We start from the raw sequence: 20,319 nt of genomic DNA, 5'->3' as shown, positions 1-20,319 counted from the left end.
AGCAGCCACATGTTCAACTACTACAAGCACACACTATAGAAGCAGAAGCCCATTTTCTGAGCCGGCACCGTTCATCTCATGATTTCTAACCCCCTGACTACAGACTCGGGAGCCAAGTTCTTTGACAACTTCAACTACTTTACCGGCTACGACCCCAGTATGTCCCAATCATGGTTCCCTGGCGTCTTTCCAATGTCGCTAACCCACCCCGAAAACAAAAAAAGCCGGGGGCCACGTGCACTACGTCCCGCGCCCGCACGCGGAGCAGCTGAACCTGACGTACGCGACCGAGTCGGCGGCCGTCGTGCGCGTCGACGCCACGGTCGGGCCCGGTGACAAGCCCGATGCCTCGACCGGCCGCTTCTCGGTCCGGCTCGAGTCCAAGCGGCAGCACGACCGGGGCCTGTTTGTCTTTGACGTGGCGCACGCGCCCCACGGCTGCGGCACCTGGCCGGCGCTGTGGATGGCGTCCCTTCACAACTGGCCGCTCGAGGGCGAGATCGACGTCATGGAGGCCGCCAACAAAGGGGACGACGGCAACCTCTTCTCGCTGCACACGACAAAGGGCTGCGAGATGAAGCGGCGCCGCGAGATGACGGGCGTCGCTAAGCAGGCGGACTGCTACAACGGCACCGTCAGTTGCTACCCTCTTTTTTTTCTTTTTTTTTTTCTCTCTCTCTTTTTCTCTGTTCTCCTTCCCTTATCAGGCTATTCCCTAGTTCCACACGCTGACAGGGGTAAAACCCGAACCGGCAGAACTCCAACCAGGGCTGCAACGTCGCGGGGCCCCGTGAGTCGTACGGGCGGGCCTTCAACGCGCGCGGCGGCGGCGTGCTGGCGGTCGAGCTGCGCGACGAGGGCATCCGCATGTGGCAGTTTGCCCGCCCCGACGTGCCGCGCGACCTGGCCGCTGCCGCCGCGGCGCCGAACCCGGCGTCGTGGGGCACCGCCGCCGCCGACTTCCCGAGCACCGACTGCGACGTCGGCGCGCACTTCCGGAACCAGAGCATCATTATCAACATCACGCTGTGCGGGCAGCTGGCCGAGGCCGCCTGGGGGAGCTCGGGGTGTAAGTTGTTTTTCTTGGTTTCTTGCAATGAAAAAAAGGAGACTAGTCGGTTGGGTGATGCTGACTTGTTTTTTTTTATTTTTAAACCGCAACAGGCCCCGGGACATGCGTCAAGCACGTGTCCGACAACCCAGACGCCTTCAGGGACGCGTTCTGGCAGTTCAACGGTCTGAGGGTGTACAAGGCCGCGAGGTCTTGATGCCGAGGACGAAGCGTCACGGCGGGATGCGGCATGTTTCAGGAGTTAATAGGGCGGGTATAATGTTATTCAGGGGCATGGTTGGGGTACACACATATGGTTATAGTGAGAGATATGTCGCAGAAGGGACGCTTGAATATTTTATTGTTTAAAACAAACGTAGAATACGAGGGTTTGTTAGAGAGATGCAACCTTGTTTAGCCCAACAACGTATTAGACGCGATCAGTTCGAGTATTGAGCTCCCATGGTGGTCATGCCTGAAATGAGATATACAGATGTTGTATATTTCTGAGATGCTCAACATACCCCCAGTATGTGATTACAGTACAAGTATGTTTACACGAGGCACTATCTACACGAGCCTCGGCGCCGTACCCAATAACCAAGTGGAGATATTTTTCCTTGCCCGGCTTCCCCGCGGAGCACCGTCTATCTATATTGGTCTCGCGAGCACAAAAGGGGATTCCCACCCCCCGAACCAGATATATATACAGCCAGTATAGTAAAACAAAACGCCGATGCGATGCAAGCCACCAGACCCATCCCAGAAAAAAAAAGCAACAGCAACAGCAAAAAGTGAGCGGCGAGTCCGGACACAACACAACAGCCTCCCCCGCGCGCCTCACTCGTCCTTGGGCGACCGTAGCCACGCCTCGATGGCGGCGCTAAAGGCGGCAAAGCCCACACAGCCGATGGCGGCGGCCTGGGGCCCGCCGTTGCGGGCCAGGACGGCGCCGGCGATGCAGCCGGCGGCGATGCCGTTGGCGGCGTCGTTCTTTGCGCGCAGGCCCTCGATGCCGCACTCGATGCCCGAGAAGAGCGCGCCGACCTTGGCGAAGTTCTTGCCCGTGCTCAGCGACCGCGCCCCCATGTCCTTGAACCCGACTGCCAGCTGCCTGCGCAGCGGCAGCGACGACACCGGCACCGACCCGCTCGCCGCCGCGGCTGCTGCGCCCATGGGCGTCACTGCTGCGGTTGTTGTTGCTGCTGCGGTTGCTGCTGTTGCTGCAGATGATGATGATGCGGCGGCAGCGGCGGCGGCGGTGGCTTCTGCTGCTGCGACGCGGGGGAGGATGGCGGATGGGGGTTTGATCGCTGCTGCTACTGGTGGTGGCGCTACTGCCAGCTTCGCTGCGCTCGCTGTTGTCGTCGTCGTCGTGGCGCCCGGCGTCGCGTTCGGCACGGCCGGGTGTGGTTTCGTGGCGGCGGCGGTGGCGGCGGCGGGCGCGCTGCCGGGTGTGGTGGTCGCCGCCCCTGCTGCAGGCTTTGCTGCCGTGGACTCGGGGGTGACGGTGTGGTAAGGGGTGTCGTAGGCCATCTGCCGCGTGGGTTCTTTTGCGTCAGTCGCAACAAACCTCGCACTTTGTTGTCGCTGGACTTGGGAAACAGGAGAGAGAAAAAGACGGAGCAGATAAAGGCTTACCGAAGCCATAAACATTCCAAACACGGCACCCAGGCCCATGCCCGCGACACCGGCCATGACCGTCTTTGCGTAGCACGACTCCATCATGCCGGCCATCTGTGACGGTGCGAGGTTTCCCGGGTCAGCACTGCGCCTGAGATTGGAAAGCACTGTAATCATGATGGGAAGCGGCGCAAATAGCCAAGTACCATCTTAATGTTGGCCTCGTTGGGGTCCTGGGGCTGCTGCGGCTGCTGGCCGGGCAGGCCAGGCGACCTAGGGAAGTTCATGCGGGCAACGAGGGGGGGCGGGCGGCGCCAGTAATGCCTATTCTGCGGTCGCGGTCCGGCTGTTCTCGTCGGGGGTAGAAGTCGGAGCTTGCTGGCTGTCCTGCAAAGCGAGGGCTCCGAGGTAGGTCGTCGGGAGCCGGCGATCGAGGTCCGTCAACGGAATCGCAAAGGATGATGGCGCAGGTGGAGAGCTTGACCCCTGCTTGGCAGCATGCCACCATGAAAAATAATTTCTGCCATCCCAGACCGCCCCTAGATATCTCGTCACCTCGTCAGCCGTCCTGGCTGCATCAGACCCACCGATCTGAGGAGGCTCTGGCCTGGGGATCCTTGCCTTGGAACTCAATTCCCACGACCGTGCTGCTTCATCGTTTTCAGTTGCCACAAAGTTGTTGCTTGTTGCTACCTGTTTCTACGCCTTCTCTTGCCCGACGCTGACGCCCTTGCTCTCCACCCGTATTCTGACAGTGCCAACTAAACAACAAACAAAAAGGCCTCGAGATAAAAACATCAAAGACCCGGCCAAGTCGTTTTCCCGCTGCTCGCAAGTGCCCTCAACTTCCGGTCTATGTGCTTGACTGTCCTCGTGAGTTTGTTCCATCCTGGGGATTCAAGGCGGAGAATAAGAATTCAAAATTGGCCACAAAAGAAACAGAAACAATGAAATAAGATGAAAAAAAAGCGAGGCCCCAAGTCCTGCGGATAAAGAGACAAGACATCAATGCAATGGCTCGTAAGCTTGACCCAAAGAAATAAGGATGGAAGAAAGAGAGTGGCAGGGGCAAGATTACATGTAGCCGCCATGCGGAACCCACCCATCCCGCTACGGATACGATGCAGGCACCGGAGCACTCCATCCCGAATGAAAATAACAATCCCAGTCGCTTTCCCCAAGCTTGCTCGATGTAAGGCGTGATTCACAAGTCATATTGAAAGGATGGCGGCAGCTAGAAAAGGAGCGGCAATCGTGACCTCGACATTCCCGATCCGCTTCTTTCTCGGTGTAACTTGGGTTTCCTCGAAACTTTCGTTCGTCCCGGAGTTCCCGCTCCCGTCTACTTGAGGAAAAGATCACCGACTCCGTTGCGGAGAGATCTCGACCGGTCTGCATGGTCAAGTCCGAGGAAGTCGTCTTCTGGTTCAGAAAGATCCCAGAGCGTGTCGTCTGTGCGTAGCAAAGTTAGCAAATACAACCCCAAACGGCACGTATAAGCGGGCCGACTTACCATCCTTAAGGTACTGAGGCCGCGAGTATTGTGAGCGCCTAACTACAGAGAACTTGATCTTCTCAAAATTCTTGCCACGGATTGCGGTTCGCTTCTCCAGCCGCTTCTTGGTCTCGGAGAATGGCTCGCCCTATTTCGTCACGTTATCGTGTTAGAATTTTAAGGCGTCCGCCATCGGCCATTGGGAAGTGGATACTAACCTCCTTGAGAAGGAACTTGAACGGCATCCCATGCAGCCTATTCGGCTCGTTCTGATAGTGAAAGGCGTAGATAAACTGGGGGTTCTCCACGCCCTGCTCCTCCTGCGGCACCCGCTCGGCCACGATCGACAGGAAGTCGTTCAGGCTGATGACGGGATATTCGCGTGGAAGCTCTCTTGAGAACTTGTGCGTATTGACCTCGAAGATGCGGATCGGGCCCGCCTCCTCCTCGCTCTGTAGCTTGGCCTTCTTGATCAGCGCCTCGATGAGGTCGTCGACCATGCCGCTCTTGGTCACCAGGAGATCGTAGTGCTCCTCCTTGGTGATACCCTCGCTGAGCCACGTGAGCTTGACATTCTTCTTGGTGTCGAGCTCCGAAAGGCTCATGTCGAGAACCTCAAAGTACAGAGCGTCGTTGCGTTGCGCCCCCTGACTCATATGCCCATAGATCGGGGGATTGAGGATGGTCCCAAGAGTGGCCGTGGGGCCGCGCTTGACCGGTAGCCTGGGCTGGCCAGTGGTGCCGTGCAGAGTCGAGAACCTGAGGTGAGTTGGCGGCACACCGAGGCGCTCGCCCACCTTCTCGGCGAGCTGGTCGTACGTCATCTTGGAGTTGAGCACCATCTCGAAGGGCTGGTGCGCGCTCGGATCGCCGCGCGTGGGGTGCGCGTGGAACCGAATCATCTTCTTGTTCACCAAGAATTCGTAGTACTCCTTTGCATCCTCAAAGTTGTCCGACTTTCTGCATGTTTGCCAAGTGGACAGTCGGTCAGCTAGTGCTCTAAAGGGCCGTTTGCGGATACATGATCCGCATGGATGCTCAGAGGGCGACTTTGGGGATCAACTTACGCCTCGTCCGATGTCCTGGAATCACCGCCTAACCTCTTTTCTAGGAAGTTGGATGTGCCTGTCTCCCGCTTCCTCTGAACACATATGATGTCGCCGTCCTGCAGCTCGGCAGCCTTTAAAGATTGCTTCGCCTTGAGACTCTCAATCATGCTGGGTTTGATCTCCTGTAGAAAACGAGTTAGTGCTCTGTTGGGGCAATGATTTGGTCTCGGCTCTGCGTGCACCTACCTCCCACAGGAGCATCTTCTCATCGCTGGGTAGTTTCTCGCCCACACCCAACTTCCTAAGGATGATGGGTATCAAGTCATCCACCTTCTTCTCCTTGTTGATGTACGTGTAGCCAAGTCCGCTCAGCGTCTGTGACTCGACGTCAAAGTACTTCAGGAATAGCAGGATCAGGTCGTTCTTGACAATAACTCCGTTAGGCGACTGTCCCTGGTAGGTCGGCCATATGACCTCGCCGCTCTCGCTGACGTCCTCGGCAACCTCGACCCATACGCGCAGGGCCTCGTCTCTGTGGATCGATGAAGCTCTACTCCATGTGTCTTCCAGACTGGGACGCAAATCCATGATGGGCTGGTCGGGCCGGATCGTCTTGTTCTGACGGTTGACCATGATCCACAGCCTCACCCTCTCTGGCTCATGTCCAAGGTCCTTGGCGATCGACTCTGTTACGTCCTTCATGGACGCGGTCCGGAATTGCTTGTACAGTCGCGGAGCTGCGGGGTTGGCGTCCTGGGTCTGGTTGGGAGTAATGTCGAAATTGGTCATGTCAAACCCGCCGTGGGCGCGGAACGTGTCGGAAGTAACCGCCTTTATCCAGCGGTACAGGTGCTGCTCCTCCCTCTCCTTGCGCTTGGCCTCCTTAGCAGCCGCTTCCTCATCGAACCGGGTTTCTGTCGGCGTGTTAGTGAAGGCACGATAACGGAACCCCCCTGTGACAGCACGGCCGACTTACGGATGTGCTGGGGCATGTCGGCTTGCGTCACCGGCGTCAGAATGTCGTCAACGCGCGACTGCCGGATGTAAACCAACATATATGCGCTGTTGGGCCGCATCACGACCTTCTTTGTGGCGGCCGGCTTGAATCCGTTAGGGTACTGGAAGGGGCCGCCGAAATTGTCCTCCAGGACCTCCCTCATCGTCGCTTTCGTCACCTTGTCGTCGTCGTACTTGTAGAACCAGCCGTCCTTGTTCGGCTTCAGGAAGGCGTAGTAGTGGCCAGCATTGAGGTCGCCGCTGTGAACCAGCACACCGTGCAGCTGGTAGGTCCAGGGTTCGGACCTGTCCGAATCCTCCGAGAGGAATGGGGCGGCATCAAAGACCTCGGGAAACTCGTAGCGGTCGTTGACCTTGGTCATGGCGTCCTTTGTGAAGTCGTACTCGAAGCGCTTGAGCTGCAGATGGAGCACGTCGGGAAACGAGGTGAATATGACGCCCTTGTTTGCCTCCTGCAGCTTGTGCTCATCTCCAGCAAAGTACTTGTTCTCGCCCTCCATCTTCTCGACCGAGATGTAGTCCTTGAAGCTGTTTAGGAGGTTACCCATCTTGCTGACATTGAGCTGAACGTCCCAAAAGTCCTCGACTCGGCTGGACTCGTAGTTGACGTGAATGCAAGATATGTACGTCTTGATCTTGCCGCAGAAAAGCCTTGGGAGTACGTTTTCGGCCTCAGTGCCCTTCATCTTCTCCTCCATGCGCTCCATCAGCTTCCGTGAAAGCTCCTGCACGTCTTGTTGCTCGAATATGTGACGCGTCTCCCAGCCGAACGACTTGGTCAACTCGGCCGTGCCGACTGCGCCGCTCGAGGTCTGGAGCTGGTAGAAGAGCCGTTGCAAGGTGTATGCGCTGTTACTCATGCTCTCCTCTTGCTGCGTCGGGATCTGGTAGATGGCTTTGCGGAAGGCGTTGGTGAAGTAAAGAGACTGCAATAGCGAGTTTAGGTAGCACGTGGCGCCCTGGTTTTTGAGCCCAACATATCCTGTTTCCTTCTTGGAGTCGTAGTTGGTGAAGTTGTGCCACAGAACGCCAGTCTCATCCTCGACGATCCTGACGTAGGCAGTGATGTTGACACGGTCGTCCTCCACCATGGGCCGGTCGAAGTCCTCATAGGGGAGGTTGAACATCTTGCTCAGCTCCAGAAACCTGGTAAATCCCCAGTCACCCTCCTCCTTGGTGAACCTGTGGTGAGCTGTGTGGTGGGTATATATGGAGGGGTCGTTGGGATTCCAGAGCACCAATGAGAACTGCACGCAGCAGCTCCAGTCCTCTGGGATATCGCTCGGATCGAAGCCATGTTCGAGGTAGATGGAGGCGTGCGACGTGTTGTTGCCTTGAGGGAATATGAGAATGCGCCTGAACGCACGTGTCAGCAGCTTCTATCGTAAACGCCCGCGCTGGTGGGCCGGAGACGGCAAGGCGTCGCTTCATACCAGGGGAAGCCGCCTGCTGTGAATATGGGGCCATGGTCCTTCTTGGGCAAGCTCCTGTAGGCCTCAACCTCCCATGTGTGGTGGACATCTTCGAGGGTACGGGGCTGCTCGACAAGAGGGATGAGCACCTCGTTTTTTATGGCCTCGACTGTGCACACAAGGTCTGTCAGCTAGGCGCCATGCAAAAAAAGTCATCGCCAAATCCTCCCGTCTGGTTCTGTGTTCCCCCTCTTTTTTTTCAGGACGATTGAGGACGCACAGTCGGTGGCCAGCGGTCGCGCTGGCGTCTCCTCGGCGAGGGTATCGGGGGTGATCTCGGTCACGGTATCCTTCTCCAGGACGCCGTTCGCCTCGACGACATGGTCGACGCTGTCCACCATCATGGCGTTGGGGGAGTCAGGGATTTGGTCCTGGGCCCGGCGATACTAGTTAGCGAGGGCGCGAAGAGGCGCGGGGACGACGAGGCTGAATATGTTGCCGAGAGATTTCAGCAGAGCATGCTGCGGCATGTTTAAGAGAGGGAGGCTTTGGAAGTTTTGGGGGGATATGTGTGTGGTGACGGGCGAGGGTTGGCTGCTGGTGAAGTCGAGCAGAGATGGCCCGAGTTTGGCGGGACGGACAAGGCTGGCCTTGCTTAGTTGCGGGCAAGCTTCTTGGCGTCAAGCAAGGGCAGCGGGGAGGCAAGGCAAGCAGCGGAAGGCGTTGGTGTGATGGATTGGGCAGCGAGAGTCGCATAGTCAGGAGAGAGCAGCGCCGGCGCTGATCGGCGGGACAACTTACCATGGTGGCGGCTGGTGACGACAGTCGAGGCTTCGGCAGGGCGACGCGCGGGGAGCAAGGACGTTCGCAGGAAAGAGCCCACCCTGGGAAGCTAGGTCGGGGCCAGTGTCGAGCGAGAAGGCCTGTCTCGGCGAGGCCGGGCTGCGTCAGGCGAAGATGGGGAGGCGGCAGGCTGCGTGGCCGCTCCTGGGGGTTGAAGTTTTATTTTGTAAGCCAAAAGTCGGGTTGGGCGGCGGAAGTTGTCAAGCAGGCTGGTCGTGGCCGTCGCCCGCTTTGCGTTGTGTTCACAAATTTGCGAGTGGAGTTTGGCGGGAAGGCAGCAGGGGCACGGGCACACGGAAGTCTTGTGCATCTATGCAGCAGTCGTGTGGAGGAGCCGTGGTAAGCGCAGCCAACAGCAAGGCAGGCGGGCAGGCAGGGGCTTAGTCTCAGGCTCAGGCTCCGTCGCGGCGTGGCAGCAAACTTGGATGTTCCCGCAATTTGATGTTATCAATGATCGCCACTTTGCTCTGGGCTGGGCTGTGCTGAAAGAGCGGGGGACGCGGGCGCTGCACTTAGGTACCCGAGGGAGAGGAAGGTCTTCGCTGCTGTACCTGTGGTGAAGCCCACTTAATGCGGGCCAGCACCCCCACGGTCAGACCGACAACCCAGTCACGCCCATCACCAAACAAAATGCCAGAAAATGACGAGGCACTGAGCACGCTGTGACCATTCTCAAGCCGCCCTGTGCCACCACCACTACCACTACCACTTGATTGCCCCACAGTCCCAATGCACGGCGCCCCTCCCCCAATGACGTTGCTGCATTCTTGACATCACCCTCCCTCTACTCTGTAAACACAGCAGGGTCGATTGACGTTGAATGCTGGCACCAGTCGTTTGCCTCTGGTGCAATAATTATTCATGTTGCTATATTGTAATACATTTCTGGGTATCATACCATTCGGCAACCCCTTTTCTATCAGCTCGGGACATTGGTGGCTCCAGGGTACTTGCGCCTGGTTGACTTTGCGTTTGGTCGCGTCCAGATCGATGACACCGTCAAAGCCTGCCTAGAGTTGTTCGCCCAGCTTGTCAGACCAGAGAACAAGGTTCTAAGCCTAGCTAAGGTTTGTGTCAATTGGTTGCACCACGAAGACTCTACACGTGCCCAGCACGTTTTCTTTCCAGTTTTCATTTCCTATCCCATGACTTTTTGTTTCCTCCATTCTGTCAGGACGGACTCGGGAGACATACAAGTTCTGGAAATACTAGATGGCATTGAATGGACCACCCCTGGTCCGTCATGCTCTAGCCCTCAACTCGATGTGGATATATATATAAATTTATTTACCCCTTTTCAAGCTATATAGCCCATGGGGATCACTACGGATCGGGTTAACTACATAAAGGTAAAAATCGTGCCTCCAGCCGATAGCTGTTTGATGTGAGGCTGGGTGAAAACTCCTTCCCTTCGAGGTCTCTGCGGCTCCGCGTCTTCTTCGTAAGTAGTGACTCGATGGGGATAAGGCGTGTCTTCTAAGATTGATGAAACGCAACCCTCGCCTCCATGTCGCTTCACCGAGGAAATAGTAAGTAGACAAGCCTGATGCAGGTTCCATCCACCGTGGCCTGATGAGCCTCGTTCTACCAGTGGACATGGACGCGGTGGTGGACATCAAATGGCCCCATTGAACCGCGTCGCCCCGCCTGAAGCTCTGGGAAATTGTGGGGTAACCCTCGGCAGCCAGAGCTTCAGGTGTGGAAAGGGAAGGTGTAGTTGAGTGAGAGGCACCTTGGTCCTCCATGACTTACACTGCGAGTAATTCTCACATGGGGCCCTCTCTTCATCATCCCTTTTTTCCAGCCCCTTTTACCCTGTAGAACTCCGGATGGGCGCGCCTAACCTTCTATGACGTCGAGGCCCTGCTGCGTGTAGGAAGATCCTCAATTCTTTCCGTCAATCCTCGCCCGCCTACCCTCAACTGTCAGCCAGCCCTGTGCCATGAGAGCCCTGAGACCACCCAATTGCGGCGCGGCCGCGCGCAGGCTGGCAGTCCGCCCTGCTGCGGCATCGGCGCCCCGCTGTGCCGCCTGCTCGCGCGACGCCGGACAGCGGCGCGCGATATCCCACCGGCCCCCGTCGTGGAGGCCGCTGTCCGCCCTTGACGAGTGCGTCTCCCCGACCTGCCGTTATTTCTCTAACCACGCAGCCGTGCAGCCCGGTGGTGGTGATGCTAGTGCTGGTGGTAACAGGGCTGGCGGCAGCGGCGACTTTGGAGATGTCGTCTTGCAACGTTCCTGGGCTCACGTGGCGAGTGTGCTGGAAAGATGGGTAGCAAAGGAAGCCCGTCCCGTCAGCCTGCGCCAGCTCATGTTCTTTGGACGCTCCCTGACCGAGCCGCGCCTTCTGAGCTCCGCAAACTACGTGCGCACCGAGCTGCCGACAAGGTAGGAAGAAAGCTTGGGCTGTGGTTCTCAAGACGCTCGCACTTGGTCTTAGGCCCCCCTCTCTTCAAGACTGACATGGCACACCGGGCTTCCAGATTATCGCACAGGATAAGAGATATGCAGCTCCTTCCTTACATGGTGGTGTCCAATTCTCACATCGCCGAGGTGTACAATATGTACTGGAATGCCTTTGACACCTTTCGCAAGGTCAAGGAGATCGAAACCCTGGAGGACAACGAGAACTTCTGCAAAATCATCAGCCAGATGCTCAAAACCCACCTGGCCGTCATCCCCAAGCTCGCGATGGGCGTGCTGGAAAGCAGCGCACTGATGGACCAGGATGAGCTGAACAAGTTTATGAACAGGATCCTGCAATCTGTAAGCCAGCACCAAGGGGAAAGCGTGAAGGACCAGCCAGCCAAATGTCTAACACGCAACTTTCGCAGAGGATTTCCCGCCGCGTCATCGCGGAGCAGCACCTCGCCCTGACAGACGGCTTCAGCAAGGGGCAGCGCCACCAACACCAACACCGCCAGCACCACCGCCACGGCCCCTCATCCGCCGCCCCATCCTCCCCGTCAGCCGAGCCCGACTTCGTCGGCAACGTCCTGGTCAAGTGCGTCGCCAAGGACGTCGTGGAGCGGTGCGGCGCCGCCGTCAAGGAGCTGGCGCGGTCCGCGCACGGCCCGGACGTGGTCCTGCCCGAGATCCAAGTCGAGGGCGACCTGGGCGCGAGCTTCCCCTTCATCCTCAGCCATCTTGAGTACATTGTGGGTGAGCTGCTGCGCAACAGCGTCGACGCCGTCGTCGAGCGCTCCGCCAGGAGGGGGCAGCAGGAGCAGCAACAGCAGTCGCCGCCGCCCCCGCCACCCATAGAGGTCACCATCTGCGAGTCGTCGCAGCACGTCATCGTCCGCGTCTCGGACCAGGGCGGCGGCATCCCGCGCGACATGCTCCCCTACCTGTGGTCCTTCAGCAAGGGGCCCCACAGCGGCCGCCTGCTCGGGAACCTGGGCAAGGTGCCCAAGCTGTCGGCCACGCTGCAGGAGGTGCGTGTCGAGGCCGATTACAACTACCAGCGGCCCGAGGAGGCGGAGGAGCAGCGGGCTGATCAACATGGACGCCCGGGCGCCACCGCCGCGCCGTCGCCGTCGTCGTCGTCCCTGTCGTCGCTCTCGTCGAGGCCGCCGAACCTGAGGCTCGGCATCGGACTGCCGCTCAGCCGTGTCTACGCCGAGTACTGGGCCGGCAGCCTCGAGCTGCACAGCCTCGAGGGCTACGGTGTCGACGTCTTCCTCCAGATCTCCAAGCTGGGGAACAAGAACGAGCAGCTCACCACCAGGGCGAGCATGGATGCTGTGTAGTGGCAGCACCGCGAGGCCCTGGGGAGGTTGGATCTTGTACATTGAGGGACAGACAGAGACGCTCCAAGACGTGTAATTGATACCCTTTTTTCTTGCCATTGTTTTCGGGGAGTTGGTGGCGCTAGCTGGGGAGGTACAAAATGACTTTTGTCAATGGTCTCATTCGTGTTCGTCCGGCGCACTCGATCCTGCGAGTATTGGAGTATTATTAAACTGAACAGCCATTCTCCATTATACTGGTATCATAAAAGAAAGGCTGAATTACATCACGACTAAGACTTGGAGATGGAAAAACAGGGGTTGCGTGGGAACAGAGTCTCACACTGGGAAGAAACGAAACAGAAAAAGCGTCCGAACCACGAACCGCCCCAGCCACCATGCGGTTCCTTCCAACCATGCACTACGGGGAATCATTTTCGAACCGTCCTTTCCTAAACGCTCCATTACAGGCCCGGTACAATAAAACAGGGGAAGCTGGAAACCCAGAGGATAACCTGGGCCGACATATATCTATCTCGCAGCATTGTAGAGGCTAGCACATCCCGTTTCGAAGGGCTGGGCTGCACGCTGGGATAAATAGCTCACGGGAGGGTGTCGGGTATGATTAATCAACTGGGGCCGCTCCATTGCTGAGTATCCGAGCGGCGGCGGAACGGGCGGCGGATCGAACAGGAGGCCGAACTGCGGGATGTAGCGTCCCCAGGTGCATCCTGCCACAAAGACCCACGCACGGGCATGCTGGAATGACCAAGCATTGTCGACTAGATCTAGCGGCGGCCGTGCGAACGGTTGGCAGTGCTCTGCATACCCTCCAGCTCGCCTTCCAGCTGCTTGATGGTGGCATGAGTGTGCTCCAGGTCCTTGTTGAGGCGATCGCGCTCGGCAATGAGCTTCTGCTCCCATTGCCTGAAGCGTTGCTCCTCGATCTTGACCTGCTCGGTGAAGCGCTTGCGCAGGGCCTCCTCCTCCTCCTTGAACTTGGGGTTATCAAGCTTGCGGGGCCTGGCCTCACCGAACTTGCGCGTCTCCATCTGCTGGGCGCGGTAGGCCTCGTAGTGCAGCTCCTCAGTCGTATGAATAAGGTCGAGCATGTGGGTACGGATCAGGATCGACCGCAGCTTCTTAAAGTCGCAGTGGTCCTCGTTCTCCACCTCGGCGACACCCCACGAGTACTGGCGACCCTTGACGATCCGCCCATCGCCCGTCTTGACGTCCTTCTCGGATCCGATCACGGCGAAGGGCATAGCCGCCATAAGGCTGCGGGCGTGCTGGGCGGCCGCCTCGTCATCCTCCTCGATCGGGGGCTGGTAGATCTTGATGCTCTGGGCCTCAATGACAGCTCGAATCTGCGGAGCAAGTGTTAGTCCCGAAGGCCGTAGCATCGGGGCGTTATAGCGAGGGGCTTACGCGTTGCTTGAACCTAGCAAGGTCGGCAGGGCTGAGAGTATCGGCCTTGGCGATAACAGGGATAAGGTTGACCCTTGAGCAGAGGCGCTTCATAACCTCGATGTCGAGAGGCTTCAGGGTGTGGCCGGTCGGGCGGATAAAGTACAGGCAAGCGTGGACACGGAGGTCGATCTTGTCCTGGCGGCGGGGCTGCTGCTCCTGCAACATGTAGGACTCGTGCTGGTCGTCGAGGAACTCGATGATGGGCATCCAAGAGTCCCTGTTGTTCACGTAGTCGCCGAAGCCGGGGGTGTCGATGACAGTCAAGCGGACTGGCGGGCAAAGTTCTGTCAGCAGATGTTCACACAACCCATCGCAGGGCGGTATGCGGCCGGACAACTACACACCCTTGAAGAACTTCTCCTCCAGCTCGGCCTTGGTGATCTCGATCTCGACAGTCTTGTCGATCTGCTTCTGGTGCCGGCGCTTGTGGTCGGCATAGTTCTTGATCGTGGTGGAGAACAGGGTGTTGATGAAAGTCGTCTTGCCCAGCCCGGACTCGCCAGCGACCTGTAAGTGGCGGATGCCCAACGGTTAGAGAACTGAGGTTTCCAAAGCCCGAAGCAACAGAAAGAACACCGGGCGGGCTCATACCATAATGGTGAAGGCGGCACCACGCTTTGCCACGATCTTGTGCCGCTGGTTGGGCAGATTGGCAATGCCAATCGGTGAGGCGCTCTCGGTGGTGGCGGATGCCATGATGGGCAGTAAGAGAGGGAGCTAGAGATTCAGAAGAGATGATACGGTTTAGGCCGTCGTCTTGATGGCCGTGGTCTGCACAATGGTGGTGGAGGTTGCTGCCCAGAGACGCGCGAGTATGGAATTTGGAGAGTCCGAGGTAGGAGAGTTCTCGAAATGCTTCCTGTGCAGCGTGTTGGCAGTTGAAACGGAAGGCGGGAGCATGCTTTCAGGGGAGCCGGGGAGATTGGGACCGTCAAATTTCCAAAGGGTCGATGCACGAGCCACTTCTGGGGTCTTCACTCTGCGGTGTGCAACCCAATCCCTGTCGCGGGTGGTTGAGTCTGGTCACCCTGAGAACCCCTGAACCGTTCTAGGCTCAAATTGTGTTAGTGGACGGGGAAGGATCAAGTATCTGCCGACCCCTCCAAGCCAGCTGGGAGGCGGTCAGGGAAAAAAAAAGAAGAAAAAAAAACCTCCCGGAATTTAGCTCCAGTTAATGACCTGCACAGCGGAGCGGCCCCACCAACCGCCGCGCGATTCGAAAGGAAGCTCCGTCGCGGCAGCTGCAACTTTTGCTACAGACAAAAAAATATTGCGCAATGAGGTGATGATGAAGACGGATTTCAAGGTATGCAGCGCACACTTCTGTCTTCCTCGACTCGGTCGGCGCATTTGAACAGCGTCCCTTTGGGCCCCGACTAACATTATTGGCAGTTTTCCAATCTGCTTGGAACGGTTTACTGTCGGGGCAACCTCCTCTTCAGCCCCGACGGCACCCATTTGTTCTCTCCGGTCGGAAACAGGGTCACCGTCTTCAACCTTGTCGAGTGAGAACCCCGCGCCCCATCTCCCTTTTCCGAGCAGTGCGCCCTACTGAGGACTGTAATCACTAATCTGCGCCGGCAGTAACAAATCATACACCCTCCCTTTCTCCCATCGCAAAAACATCACCCGAATCGGCCTTACTCCGCGCGGGAACCTGCTCCTCTCGGTCGACGAGGATGGCCATGCCATCTTGACCAACGTTCACCGGCGCATAGCCGTGTACCACTTCTCCTTCCGCGCTCCCCTGACCGCCCTTGCCTTCTCCCCCTCGGGCCACCACTTCGCCGTCGGCCTCGGTCGAAAAATCGAGGTCTGGCACGTCCCCTCGACCCCCGATTCCGCCGGCGCTGAGGACGGCCTCGAGTTCGCCCCGTTTGTGCGCCACCACAGCCATGTTGCGCATTTTGCCGATGTCTGCCAAATCGAGTGGTCGCGCGACTCGCGCTTCTTCCTGAGCGCGTCCAAGGACCAAACAGCAAGGATATGGAGCTTGAACGCCGAGGAGGGCTTCACGCCCACAGTGCTGTCAGGCCACAAGGAGGGCATTGTGGGCGCCTGGTTCTCGCTCGACCAGGAGACCATATACACAGTCAGCAAGGACGGTGCTGTTTTCAAATGGCAGTATGTCGGACCCCCTGATAGGGGTGATGACGATATGGAAATGGCCAATGAGGACGACGATCGTTGGAGGATAGTCGGGCGGAACTACTTCAAGCAGAACGCATCGCTAAAGTGCGCGGCATACCACCCAGAGTCGAACCTTTTGGTGGCGGGTTTCTCAAACGGCCTGTTTGGCCTCTACGAAATGCCCGACTTCAACCTGATCCACACTCTCAGCATATCACAAAACGCCATCGATTTCGTCACCATCAACAAGAGCGGAGAGTGGCTCGCATTCGGAGCGTCCAAACTGGGCCAGCTGCTTGTATGGGAATGGCAGTCAGAGTCTTACATCCTGAAGCAACAGGGCCATTTCGACTCGATGAACGCATTGGCGTACTCGCCCGACGGCCAGCGCATCGTCACTGCTGCGGACGACGGGAAGCTCAAAGTTTGGGACATTGAGTCTGGCTTCTGCATCGTCACCTTCACGGAGCATACTTCGGGCGTAACAGCCTGTCAGTTTGCAAAGAAAGGCAACGTGCTCTTCACGGCCAGCTTGGATGGGTCAATCCGCGCCTGGGACCTGATAAGGTACCGCAACTTTCGCACATTCACAGCACCCACGAGGCTGTCATTCTCTTGCATGGCTGTGGACCCTAGTGGTGAGGTTGTCGCTGCGGGTTCCATTGACTCGTTTGACGTGCACATCTGGTCCGTGCAGACTGGCCAGCTCCTTGACCAACTGTCAGGGCACGAGGGCCCAGTGTCGGCCCTAGCTTTCGCGCCCGATGGTGGACTTCTGGTCAGCGGGAGCTGGGACAAAACGGCGAGGGTATGGAACATCTTCAACAGGACGCAGACGAGCGAGCCGCTCCAGCTGCAGGCCGATGTTCTCAGCGTGGCTGTCAGACCAGACTCGTCCCAGCTGGCGGTCTCGACCCTGGACGGACAGATCAGCTTCTGGTCGGTATCAGAGACACAGCAGGTCTCAGGTGTTGACGGTCGCCGTGACGTCTCGGGCGGCCGCAAGATCTCGGATCGGCGGACAGCAGCTAACGCGGCGGGGACAAAGGCCTTCCACGCTATTCAGTACAGTATGGACGGGAGCTGCTTGCTTGCCGGTGGCAACAGCAAATACTTGTGTCTATACTCGACCACCACAACAGTTCTGCTCAAGAAGTTCACCGTGAGCGTCAACTTGTCGCTGTCTGGTACGCAGGAGTTCCTCAACAGCAAGATGATGACGGAGGCTGGACCGCAGGGGCTCCTTGACGACCAAGGGGAGACCTCGGACCGCGAAGACCGCAAGCAGAAGGCTCTACCTGGCTCCAAGCGCGGTGGCGACCCTTCTGCTCGATCAACACATGCGGAGATCAAGGTCTCGGGCGTATCCTTCTCGCCCGCGGGGACAGCCTTTTGCGCCGCTTCGACCGAGGGTCTTCTCATTTACAGTCTTGATCAGACGGTCCAATTCGACCCATTTGACCTGAACATGGAGATCACGCCGGCGTCGACGCTGGCGGTCTTGGAGACGGAGAAGGACTACCTCAAAGCGCTGGTGATGGCTTTCCGGCTCAACGAGGCCGGACTGATCAAGCGCGTATTCCAGGCGATTCCATACACAGATATTGGACTTGTCGTTGGCCAGTTCCCAACAGTGTACGTGGCCAGGCTGCTGCGGTTCGTCGCCGCGCAGACCGAGGAGTCGCCACACGTCGAGTTCTGCCTCCTCTGGATTCGTGCTCTTGTCGACGAGCATGGCGCCTGGCTGACGGCCAACCGCGGCAAGGTCGACGTCGAGCTCCGCGTGGTTGCGCGCGCCGTGGCGAGGATGCGCGACGAGATCCGGCGCCTGGCGGACGAGAACGTCTACATGGTCGACTACCTCCTTGGCCAGCCCAAAGTCCAGCGCAACGGAGGTGCCAAGGCCATCGCCGCGCCTGACAACTTTTTGTTGCCGATTGACAACAAGGTGCTCGGCGTGGTCTCGGCGGGTGATGTCAAGGTCCAGGATGAGGACTCTGATGGGGAGTGGATCGGGCTGGATTAAGCTCGAGGGGTTTATATGCGCTTACAGCCGTAGAGCGCCTCACATTTGTCAATTGGGTTACCGTTGGTACAAGAGTTGCTTCGATATCCAATACATTTTCTGATCATGGGGACAGGGTATGTACTGCCTCCCTGTCTTTATCTCTAGACCTTTCCCGACCATGTTCCTGGTGTCTGGGCCAGTGCTAGTGATGCAAGGATTACAGCTTGGGGGCGTCCTCGATGTCCTAAACAAAAGGGTTAGCAGGGCAAAATGCCTACATGCGGGGAAAGCAACCGACCCTCCATGCCTCCTTCAGCCCTGTCGTGCGGACCCAGCGCTCCCCAGGCGCCTCGACCGAGTCAGCAATCATGTTCAGCACCTTCATCCAGTTCTCCCTGCCCCTGAGGCGCATCCAGTCCCGGTCCTCGTACGGGGCCGAGGCCCGCATACAGATGGCCGCGGCCCGGGCCAGCTTGATGGCGTGGCCGTCGTCGTCAAAGTCGTGCAGGCGCGAGGCGACGTCGATGGGCTCGGCGGCGGCGGCGGCGGCGGCGGTGGAGGGGTCGGCCCTGGGCCTGTACCCCGCGATGCGGTCGACCGACATGGGCGGGACGGCGCGCGCGGCGTACTGCGCCAGGTCCAAGCGGATCTTCCACTCGAGCAGGCGCACCTTGGCGTCGGTGGGGATCCAGGGGGCGGCGTTGACCGTGAGGAAGATGGGGGCGACGTTGACGTGGTGCCTTTTTTGTGAGTTGTCGTTCCCAGTTTGCCATTCTCTGTGTCCACAATGATATACTCTGGGGGGCGGGGAGAGTGTGTTTTAGGGCCACTTACATCAGGAAAAAGTCAAACTTGGGGTGCTTCGTCGGGTGCGCGGCGGCCGAGGCGGCCACAAAGACGGCCTGGTTGAACATCTCGACTGTCCGCTCCTCCAGCTCCCCGGGGCGGACGCGCACCTTTGCCGCGAGCGCCACTAGCTCGTCCCTGGCGCGCGTCAGGGCGCCCTGCACGAGCTTGTTGCCGTCCTCGTTGCGGACCGAGCCGGCGATGGCGGCGTCGGCAGCGGCCTGCTCGTACAGCGACGCGATGGGCGGCATCCTGTAGTCGTCCCCCTCCTCCTCCCCGCCGCCCACGGGGTGCTTCTCGTCCGCCAGCGCCTCGGCCCCGACCAAAAAGTCCCGGATCTCGTCGCCGTGCACGCACGCCTGCGCCAGCGCCTCGGCCACCACGGCCGGCTGCTCCCACTCGACGCCGTACATGAGCTGGATGAGCGGGTGCACGAAGCCTGATAGCAGGCGGACTAGCGTGTCGGTGGCGCGCGCGTCGGCCCGGTCCGCGACGAGGGCGTGCTCGACCAGCACGTCGCGCCAGCCGCCGGGCCCGCGCCGGTCCATCTCGCGCTGGAAGAAGGCGAGCAGGTCCGGGTAGCGGCTCGCGCGGCCGAGGAGCTTGCTGGCGGCGGCCCAGTCGGATGGTGGCTCGGGCGGGCCAGAGGAGGGGGAGGGGGAGTCGCTGTGGAGAGGCAGGGCGGGCCGCTGGTACGAGGCGTTGGCGTCGTAGGCGCGCTGCAGGGACGCGGCGGAGGCGCCGGTGCCGTAGAGGGCGAAGATGTGGTGGGGGATCTGGGGGGAGTGGCCGTGGTGAGCAGGGGGTTGTGCACATTGGGAGCACGTGCTTCCTCCCCCGTCTGGCTGCTCACTGCTTGCCTGCCCGACTTACATGATTGTGGAAGCCGTCGTCGTTGAAAAAGACATGGTGGTCCTGTGTATACAACAGTGAGCATTTAGATAGGGACTACAGCTTGGAGAAGGCATAGCGGAATCTGGTCCCGTACCCTGATGTCTTGCTGGAGCAGCTCGGATGCCTTGCGGGCAGCCTCCCCAGACGTGGGGATCTTCAAAAGCCCAGTGTTCTCGGGTACAAGGTGTATGCGATAGGGGGTGGCCATGGTGGAAGCTGCCGTGGAAGTCTGGCGGCGCGTGTAGAAGGGTGAGTATCGGACTCGAGAGAGCTGTGCGATACCCGGAAGTAGGCGTGGTAGAATCATGACACAGCTCAATTCTAGAAGACAGAGTGACGCATGGGTCGACCGTCTGATTTATAGATGCGGAGAGGGATTAGAACATGAGGAGGAAGTGTGCCATCGGCGCCTGGGCCAGATTTCGAGCTCCGATAATTCCGAGGAGCGAGCTTTCGCTACCCCAAATCCATCAAATCCCGAACGACGGATTTGCGGACAAGCGGCCATTTCCACAATTAGGCAGTAAAATGCCAACGCGCTGCTGTCCATTCAAGGGCCGCGGCGGCACCGGCCAGGCCACTTCTCTTGCCGTGATGGGGAGGTATTTTTATCTCTTTTCGTAGCCTTGGAGACGATTATCCTTCTTTCAGTGCTTCAAAACATTATCGTTGAAAAAAAAGTGGAGACGATGGTCGACATTGTACGTTTGCTTTCAGAAGTATATTCCGTTGCTTTCTCCTCACCATAAA

At 58.5% G+C, this 20,319-nt stretch overlaps 6 protein-coding genes across 6 annotated transcripts; 3 read left to right on the top strand and 3 right to left on the bottom strand.

Moving 5' to 3' along the window:
- Positions 1–78: 78 nt before the first annotated feature.
- GGTG_02635 (glycosyl hydrolase) lies at positions 79–1,268 on the top strand (the record flags this gene model as incomplete). The annotated part of the gene is made up of 4 exons (XM_009220409.1): positions 79–157; positions 225–634; positions 757–1,069; positions 1,165–1,268. The coding sequence occupies 4 exons, from the start codon at positions 79–81 to the stop codon at positions 1,266–1,268; spliced, it is 906 nt and encodes a 301-aa protein (XP_009218673.1).
- A 2,001-nt stretch (positions 1,269–3,269) lies between these two features.
- Positions 3,270–8,953, bottom strand: GGTG_02634 (ubiquitin C-terminal hydrolase). Its single transcript, XM_009220408.1, has 9 exons — positions 8,449–8,953; positions 7,928–8,078; positions 7,669–7,816; positions 6,195–7,591; positions 5,465–6,132; positions 5,237–5,400; positions 4,388–5,129; positions 4,188–4,317; positions 3,270–4,126 (listed from the first exon to the last, which is right to left on the bottom strand). Exons 1-9 carry the CDS (start codon positions 8,449–8,451, stop codon positions 4,017–4,019), a joined length of 3,513 nt encoding a protein of 1,170 aa, XP_009218672.1. The 5' UTR covers positions 8,452–8,953; the 3' UTR covers positions 3,270–4,016.
- Positions 8,954–10,201: 1,248 nt separating this feature from the next.
- Positions 10,202–12,650, top strand: GGTG_02633 (pyruvate dehydrogenase kinase). Its single transcript, XM_009220407.1, has 3 exons — positions 10,202–10,878; positions 10,974–11,256; positions 11,325–12,650. The coding sequence occupies exons 1-3, from the start codon at positions 10,433–10,435 to the stop codon at positions 12,240–12,242; spliced, it is 1,647 nt and encodes a 548-aa protein (XP_009218671.1). The 5' UTR covers positions 10,202–10,432; the 3' UTR covers positions 12,243–12,650.
- On the bottom strand, positions 12,307–14,624 carry GGTG_02632 (cell division control protein 12). The gene is made up of 4 exons (XM_009220406.1): positions 14,283–14,624; positions 14,036–14,198; positions 13,650–13,960; positions 12,307–13,588 (listed from the first exon to the last, which is right to left on the bottom strand). Exons 1-4 carry the CDS (start codon positions 14,385–14,387, stop codon positions 13,010–13,012), a joined length of 1,158 nt encoding a protein of 385 aa, XP_009218670.1. The 5' UTR covers positions 14,388–14,624; the 3' UTR covers positions 12,307–13,009.
- Positions 14,625–14,928: 304 nt separating this feature from the next.
- Positions 14,929–19,830, top strand: GGTG_02631 (periodic tryptophan protein 2). The gene is made up of 3 exons (XM_009220405.1): positions 14,929–14,997; positions 15,084–15,196; positions 15,276–19,830. The coding sequence occupies exons 1-3, from the start codon at positions 14,977–14,979 to the stop codon at positions 17,845–17,847; spliced, it is 2,706 nt and encodes a 901-aa protein (XP_009218669.1). The 5' UTR covers positions 14,929–14,976; the 3' UTR covers positions 17,848–19,830.
- On the bottom strand, positions 17,837–20,201 carry GGTG_02630 (hypothetical protein). Its single transcript, XM_009220404.1, has 5 exons — positions 19,664–20,201; positions 19,549–19,590; positions 18,664–19,451; positions 18,128–18,569; positions 17,837–18,073 (listed from the first exon to the last, which is right to left on the bottom strand). Exons 1-5 carry the CDS (start codon positions 19,874–19,876, stop codon positions 18,047–18,049), a joined length of 1,512 nt encoding a protein of 503 aa, XP_009218668.1. The 5' UTR covers positions 19,877–20,201; the 3' UTR covers positions 17,837–18,046.
- Positions 20,202–20,319: the final 118 nt, after the last annotated feature.

Source organism: Gaeumannomyces tritici (assembly GCF_000145635.1).
Source record: "Gaeumannomyces tritici R3-111a-1 unplaced genomic scaffold supercont2.2, whole genome shotgun sequence".
NCBI classification, from domain to species: Eukaryota; Fungi; Ascomycota; class Sordariomycetes; order Magnaporthales; family Magnaporthaceae; genus Gaeumannomyces; species Gaeumannomyces tritici.
The sequence above is the reverse complement of the archived record's forward strand: the minus strand, read 5'-3'. Positions and strand labels throughout refer to the sequence as shown.